This window comes from Balearica regulorum, chromosome 15 (assembly GCF_011004875.1).
Source record: "Balearica regulorum gibbericeps isolate bBalReg1 chromosome 15, bBalReg1.pri, whole genome shotgun sequence".
Taxonomy (NCBI): Eukaryota; Metazoa; Chordata; class Aves; order Gruiformes; family Gruidae; genus Balearica; species Balearica regulorum.
This window is the reverse complement of record NC_046198.1, coordinates 1,375,823-1,383,919: the sequence shown is the minus strand read 5'-3', so window position 1 is coordinate 1,383,919 and position 8,097 is coordinate 1,375,823. Positions and strand designations below refer to the sequence as shown.

Below are 8,097 nucleotides of genomic sequence, written 5' to 3'. Positions count from 1 at the left end.
GCTGCATGGTTTGCAGGAACAGGGCTAAGCCTGTCCCATCCCCTCCCTTCACAAGAGCTCCCAGAAAAACCAACCTTACCCCACCTTATTTCTAATTCTGTGGCACCCAACAACAACAAAAAAGCCCTTTACTCTAGCCCACCCCTGCAGGCCCTGTGTCCACCACCTCCACACCTGCTCCAGCCCCCTCAAGTTGCCCAGTGTCCTCCCGAGCTCGCTGCCACACTCATGGCCCCGAGGGAAGCTCCTGGGTGCCGGTATCCCCACCCTGGGCCTCTGCCAGGCCCGGGGCCCACTGAGGTGGTGGGGGACAGCGGGGTCCCGTGAGGAAAGGCGGGTCCCTGGCCTTGTCCCAGGCCCGGACGATAGCATGACTGGGGGCTGGGCGAGCTGGTGTTCCTTATCGGCCAGCTCAGCCGGCAGCCCTGCCGCCTCGCTCTCTGCCCCGCGGGAAGGCGCTGGGGCCAGCCTCTGGTGAGCAGCGCTGCCGGTAAGCCGAGACAGCCCTCCGCCGCGGCAGCTCCGGGCCCATGAGCTGCTCCGGGCCCTCTCCAGCCTGCTGAGCGACGCGGCCTTAAAAGTCAGGGGGAAAGCGGAGCTGGGCAGGTAGGAGCGCCGGGAGAAGGGTACTGGCGCCGGGCAGTCCCGCAGCGCGGACGGAACGCGGGAGCCCGGTTCTCGGTGCCGGCCGGGCCCGCCGCAGTGCACAGCCCGGCGCCAGCGGCGTCTCCGAGCAACCGGCCCCCGGAAGCGGCCGGCGTGGCGGAGCGGGCGGTAGGCGCCAGCGGCCGAGCGGGGGGAGCGGGGCGCGCAGGCCTGCCCGGGTGCGGGGGGGTCTCTCCGGCCCCGTGTGTACTCAGCGGCCCGGCCTGGGGCTCCCTCCCGCCGAGGCCTGTCCGGGGGTGTTGGCCCTTACCGGCTGCTTCAGCCCTGGGCCAGCCGGGGCTGGGGGCGGCAGCGCAGGGTCCCGCAGGCGTTGTAGGGGCAGCCCGAGGGGTGGTGGTTAAATCCACCTTAGCCTTGAACGAGGGCTGTCGGGGAGGAGGCGTTTCATTGCTGCTGCCTCTCAGCTCACCCGTGCCCTAAGATCATGTTTAAAAACCATTAAAAAAAGTGGATGGGCAAGAAGTCGGTAGGCTTGGCAGGGAGACAGCCCTGCTCCTGCTCCCTGGGACAGCCGTGGCCAGCTTGTCGCTGCTGTCTGTACCTCGGGCCCTCAACCCCATGGAGCGACCTCGGGATGCTCAGGCGTGGTGCGGTGAGACTGGGGCCACATTGCCGCTGTTCACCTTTGCTTTTCTGTCTAAAATTTGGAAATTAATCAGTCCTGAGGTCCTTCCTTCATTTCTTGGTTGCAGTCATGCATTTTAGGCAGTGTGTGTTGTGGGTTTTGCTGCGCCTGAGATCGTTGTGTTGATGTTCTGTGGTATCTCTTGGAAGTGACCGTCCCCTTGTCCTGGGCTCTGGTGAGGCCGCACCTCAGGTGCTGGGTTCAGTTCTGGGCCCCTCACTGCCAGAAGGACATTGAGGTGCTGGAGCGTGTCCAGAGAAGGGCAACGAAGTGGTGAAGGGTCTGGAGCACCAGTCTGGTGAGGAGCGGCTGAGGGACCTGGGGGTGTTTAGTCTGGAGAAGAGGAGGCCAAGGGGAGACCTGATCGCTCTCTGCAACTACCTAGAAGGAGGGTGTAGCCAGGTGGGGTTGGTCTCTTCTCCCAAGTAGCAAGTGATAGGACAAGAGGAAACAGCCTCAAGTTGTGTCAGGGGAGATTTAGATTGGAGATTAGGGAAAATTTCTTCACTGAAAGAGTGGTCAAGCATTGGAACAGGCTCCCCAGAGAGGTGGTGGAGTCCCCATCCCTGGAGGCATTCAAAGAACGTGTAGACGTGAGACGTGGTTTAGTAGGCATGGTGGTGTTGGGTTGATGGTTGGACTTGGTCTTTTCCAACCTTAATGATTCTATGATCTCAGGGAAAAGCTGGGGGTTTCCAGCAGAAATAGGCATATCTGGAAGACTTTAGGCACTTTACGAGCAGGGACTAAGCATATCGGTAGGCTATTTCTGCTAAAATTAGCAGCAGCGAAACAGTTGACTGTGACATTTAAAATGTCAACTTTAGATTTCAAACAGTCTATTGAAACGATTAAAGTAGGATGCATGGTTTGGGAATACAAGCCCTGCTGCATGAGGTCCCAGGCCAGCTCCCCGGTTACTACCGTATTCCCCATTAACATTGAATACTTGATCGGCTGGTTTTCAACTATCATGGTATTTTGTACAGCCTGAAAATTGTATCAGGGTTTTCTCCGCTCTATCTGCAGCAGCCAAAGGACAGGTGATGTTCTATGTATGTATTATTTGACCTGAGCCGTAGCCAAGGTAATGAGCTGAGTAAAACTGAGTTCATTTAAAAGATTGGGGAAGGTACAAGGGAAAACTCACAAGTTAGAGAAGATAAGGATGGGAAGCGGTTTTCCTCCATGAGGATTTTTTCCAGATGACTGTGGCTGTTATTTTTCACTGAGATTTTTTTTTAAAAAATGTTTGAATTAAAAGGGTCAGTTGATAATTCTTCTCTGAAATGTCCATGGGATGGACAAAGCTTTAAGGAGAAGAGCTGTGCAGGGACACTTGAGTCTCTTGTAACAATACTGTCAAACAACTATGGCATCTCTTGAGGAAAAAGACAAATAAAAATTCAACTTTTTTAAGTTATCTGTCCAATATTACTGGTGGTAGCTTTGGTAATTAAAATAGAAATACTGAAAAGCCCCATTCAAGTGCTTGTTTTCTTCATTTTTCTCTGGGCTCTTTAAAATATTGAGCTCAATTTCAGTTTTTAGAGCATTTATTAGTAAACTTGTAAGGTTGCTTTGGTACTGTGGTATAGCTAGAATGTTATCACTCTAGCTAAATTTACATTATTTTAAACAATTTCTGAGCACGTGTGTGTATGTACATTCCCGACATGTTCAATCTGTTATTTTTCCTTTCAGACCGCTTGTATTGATATAATTTATTTCCTTTTTCCTGGGAATATATCTGTGGATCTTAGGGGGGAAAAAAGATAATTTTCAAACTTTAAACTAAATTGTGAAGCAAATATCATCTTGCCTGATAATGTTTCTTTAACAATCTGAGTTAGGCAAGGAGAGAGGAGAGGCGGTGAAGGGAAGACTATTTTGGCCAGTATCCTTGGACAAACCATGGTCTTTCTAGAAGGCAGAAAAGCACAATATAGGGGACAGGTTTTATTTCAAACTTTGTTAAGAACCAATCTAATTAATTGTGTCTGTTAGCTGATTTTCACCAAAGTTTCCTTTGTGTGACAGGAGCAGCTCTTTCAGATAAGGTACGTGTCCTTCGTTGTCTTCATGGTCTTCCAAAAAAAACCCCAACAAACTGAAAAACCAGCCAAGTCTTAGCTATTTCAATAGAAATACAAAGCTTGGATGTCTTGTTTTTCAAGTCCATTTGGGTCTAATAGTCATTAAACTTTGTCTAGTGAAAGATGAGGTTTTTCAGCTGTACTGCAAGTCTTTGGTTCTTCCCACACCCAGTGTCCTGCACCCTTACAGCCTCAGGGTGGCACATCTGCCATTTTTCTACCCTTCCTTTGATACATCTTTCCACTTCCCTTCCCCTTCTGCTGGAGCCTTGCAATCCTTGGAAACACACGTATTATTTGAGGTTCTTCTGGGACCCTGCTTCCTCACAGGCTCCACATCTCTGAGGTTTTCCTTCTGGTCAAGGAGGGAGAGATGGAAGTCCCTCTGTGGCTTCCAAATCTTGCCGTGGGCTGGAGGGTCTGTGGGGCAGCGAGGGGCAGTGCTCGGTGCCCTCGGCACCTGCGAACACTGTCTACAGCAGCGTGCTGTGAACAAAATCCCTCATGAGCACTTTACACCTGGTTGAGGGGAAGTCATAGGGTGGGCTTTGCAGTTTTGCAGTAAAAGGGAAAATTCTGTCCCAGGAAGAAAGCTGTTACTCCTTGCAAACGCAGCGACTGCGGTGCTTTTCCCATCAGAGGAGCAAGCTGCGCACCAAGGAAACTTCACCTTGCTGCCTTGAGGAGCTGACAACTCATCCATGAGCAGACATTTCCTAGTGCTGCACTTGGCAGGCCTGTGGGGCTGGGAGTAGGTTAATCACTCGCCTTTGCTGCTTCCCCATCGCCTCCTCCGTACCGTAGCAAATTGCCAGGTGCTGAGATTTACTAGATCAGTTGTCCTGTATTAAAAAGAAAAACAAAAGCACCAGGGACCTCCACGTTGCGCATCCTCTCTACGTGTTATAAATACACTCTGTGTTCCTCTTTCCGACTGACTGGGTCCCTCGCAGAGGAGCCAGCCTCAGGGGCCTGCGGAGTTTTCACATCTCTAACAAAGCGCTGAAGGACGGGAAAGGACAACGGGCGCCGGATGCCGACTGTTCTGCGCCAGCGCCCCCCTTACTGCAATTATATTTCTGTTAGAAACCTCCACCTTATTTAAAGAGACATTGTCAACTGCCTCAAAGCTCCTTTTCGTAAAAGTTGTACAAAGCCATTGAGATGCTTTCTTAATGACGTGAAGAAAAATATTGTAGATTAAAAAAACCACTGATAAAGCAGAGATGCTTCTCCTTTGTTTAAGATCTTGTATCTAATGAATTAACACTACCATGTAAACTTCAATCGGTTAATCACTGTAGTCCCTTTTGACAAAATCATCGTCTCTGTTTCCAGATGAGGGGAGTGAGACAAAAGGAGATGAGTGATCTGACCATGGTTGTTCAGTGAGTTTGTTGCAGAGCACAGCTCTGGGTTCCCAGATGACAAAGGAGACTCTCAAATTATCTGGCTTTATAACATAAACCAATATTTGATTGTCAGTAATAGGAGGAAAGATTCCCCAGAGGCATCGCGGTGTGCCATGATGTCGTCCCTTCTCTAGGAAGAGCTCAAGCGCATCCAGTGTCAGATCCAAGATTAAGGCTGGATGGATTCCTGATCTTGGCTGGTGCGAGGGGCTGTGCTTATCAGTGTGCCATCCTGAAGGGCTGCTGCAGGACTTGGGGAAGGGCTTGGCTGAGAAACTCCAGGCTTGCTGCCCCTTGCTTCAAAGACTGCAGAGTATCAGGAAGGAATCTCCTAAATACTTCTCTGATGTGTGTATATCTGTGGGCTGTCACTAACGTCGTTGTGCAAGCGGTTGGACTTAAGTCCAAGTGTTTTAAAACTTGCTTGGGCCTCCTCACCAGTGACTTTGGTCAGCTCAAATCTTCCTTGCATTAATCACCATTCTCAAGTTTTATCTCTCTGTTTATTGGCAGGTGTACCGTTCTTCCAGGATCGCTGCCATGGTGCTTAAGGTCTTCTTTCCATCGTGCTGTTCCTCGGCAGAAAGCGGCATTTTGATCGGCCGCTGGATCTCAGAACAGAACTCTGCTGTTATCCTTGCCGTGGTCCATTTCCCTTTTATTCCTGTCCAGGTGAAGCAGTATCTCAGTGAAGTCCAACGGGTGACTAAAGTCAGTGTTTCTGTGCTTGGCTCATGGAGCAACAGCAAACAGGAGAAAGAAGAGAGTCTGAGTGAGTTCTTGGAAGACCTTGGGACAATATTCTCCCATGAGCCATGGATTCAGATAAGCAAAGAGGGAGACAGCAAATTCTGGAGCTGTTCTACCCTTCAGAAACACTCAAACAGCCCTAAGGAGGATGAAATCATCTTAGTATACTACGACCAGCGCAAAGTCATGCTGTCCCATCTACATCCCCCTTCGGACACAGCTGCCTCCACTGACCACAAGGCAGATGATGCTTCAGAGCTCTCTGCCATCTTTGACACAGTTGCAAAGAGCAGGATACTGTTCATGACGGACAGGTACGACGACGGGCCCATCAAGTTGACCCACTGGCAGTCAGATGGCGTTGAAGCTAGTATCATCGTGGAGCTGATGAAGCAGGCCTCTGTGCCTGCATGCATGCTGCTGACATTCCTGCTTTCACTTATCTCTGGGGTCTGCAGGAGCAGGTAAGTGATGCGACATCGTCCAGCTTAACGTTTTGCATGGAAATGGAATTCATGTTTTGGCATTTGCAGGGTTCCTGCTCAACCCCAGTGAGAAATGCAGTTGAAACAAAATTGTTCTGTTGGAAACAGGCTGACGCAGAGCTGCTATAAAAGTGGGGAGCTCCATTGAAAACACAAGGCTAAAGGTTCCCTCAAATATGGTAGAGCTCTTCAAGGAGCTGGGAGGTTTTTTGTGGAGACGCTGATCTCCCCCCTGTTTGCAGCAGGGGTAGCTCAGCCCTGCTGTGTTTCATCACAGCTGAAACATTGGGTTTCCAGCTGACAGAACAATATGAGGATCTCCTTAAAGGCTCGATAGCTGGGACTCCCTACTCCCCGTTTGCTATGAATCCCTCCATAGCTGTGAAACATCAGCAAATAGTGTGTCCAAATCCATCGTCTCTCCATGTCAGTGGTGCTGCAACCTTGGCACCTTAAAGCAGGTTACAGGGAATGCTGGCCTATACGAATCCTTGGGGAAATCCTGTTGTCACAACCATGAAACCGAATAGGATACTTCAGATGTAATGTGTGGCAAGTGCTTGCAGTAAAGAGGAATTCTGAGCAGATTTGAAGGAGAAAAGCTTCTGCATATAAAGCTTCATAACACCTGTGGTCAGCCTGCCAGCGAGATTGTGCCGAAGAGAAGAGTTCAGGTTCCAAACTGCAAGGGGACACTGTAATTGATGAAATTTGGATAATAGCTACTTCTGTATTCATGGCTAAATCTTCTGAAGTACAGCCTAAGGGCATGGGGAGTGGAGCCTTTTAACAGGTTTCCACTTGTATGATACTGTCTTAAAAATTACAGTGAAACTCTTCACATGCAAAGATTTTCTGAACAGTTGGGTTATGCATTTTGGTACACAAAGAGGAAACTGTCCAGTTCTGGACTACTCCATTGGAAGAGACATCGGGTCAAACCCAAACCTGATATGTTAGGGATCACTGATTCCTGGGACTGCTCTGTAGACACTGACTATGTGTTAATTAATGGTTGTTAATGGTAAGTAACTAAGTCAGAACTTTGTGGTTGGGTAGAAGATTGGGAGTCAGCCCTGAAGGTCCTTTTTGTGGCTGTGTATGGACAGTGTGTGACTACCAACAAACAGAATGATCCTTTTCTACGTAGGCACTTGGTCTCAAGGTCAGACTTGCCCACCTTACTTGGTGGTAGGACTCAGACCAGGCTTAGAGTCAGCTTAAGCCCAAGCCTCGCAGGTCTCCAGGAGGCCGCAGTCTAAGCATAATTTGGGAGCTGGAGCTCTGTCTGGCAGGTTGGCCACAGATAGGTGCTCCCCAGCTTAGCAGCAGCTGTTCTGATTTGAGTTCATAAGCCCAGTACGGACGCTTTGAGCGGGAGCAGTAGCCAGTCTGGCAGCCAGCTGTACGTCCCAGCAGGCAGAATGCGAGGCTTGCTGTGCGTTAAAGCCAGGTTGAACTTGTTCTTAACCTTGGAGGTAGATACAGGTTTCTTTCTACTTTGTTTTATTCCCCCATAGTATCAGCATTATATTTACTTATCTTGTGGGTGTTTTAAAACATCACTCTTGGAGAACAGAGATTAGTACCTGACTTTGTAACAAACCTCCTGCTTGACCTTCTAAGTCGTTTAATGTCATTTGGTTCAATTTAGCACGTGATGTGTGTGGTACAACCTTCTTTGTGCCAACACACACAAGGCAGGGAGGGTGTAAGGATATTACGTACGGATGTCCTTCCAGTCCCCTCCTCCCTGTCCTGGGACAGGATATCCCATAAAATAGGATCTACCAGGTTTTTGTTCCTTCTGGTCATCAGACTTCTTTCTTTCCCTGTTTTTTGTGATGTTAAGGGATAGTCAGCTTTGAAAAGCTAAGGAGAGAGATCAGCGATGTCCTCTACAGAGGCTTGAAGCTTTTTTTGGCCCTGCTGCTGTTGTATCTTTGCACTGGGGAAGCAGGACAGCAGCGTTAGAAACCTCAGAAAGCAAGCGCTGACATCCATCCAAGCTTACCCAGCGCTCTCAAGTCCTGTGCATCTCAAATTAAGGCATTTCTTCAGCA

The 8,097-nt window shown here is 49.3% G+C and overlaps 1 protein-coding gene across 3 annotated transcripts in view; it reads left to right on the top strand.

The window, feature by feature from the left end:
* The first annotated feature begins 378 nt into the window (after nt 1-378).
* Nucleotides 379-8,097, top strand: part of PIGQ (phosphatidylinositol glycan anchor biosynthesis class Q) — a 37,750-nt gene continuing 30,031 nt past the window's right edge. The window contains exons 1-2 of one of the 3 annotated variants that reach the window (XM_075767074.1): nt 379-490; nt 5,313-6,013. In XM_075767074.1, coding sequence (XP_075623189.1) covers nt 5,340-6,013 — 674 coding nt within the window. In that variant the 5' untranslated portion in view covers nt 379-490; nt 5,313-5,339. Of the gene's footprint in view, nt 775-5,312; nt 6,014-8,097 lie in introns of all 3 variants that reach the window. The other 2 variants (XM_075767073.1, XM_075767075.1) reach the window with 2 other exon arrangements.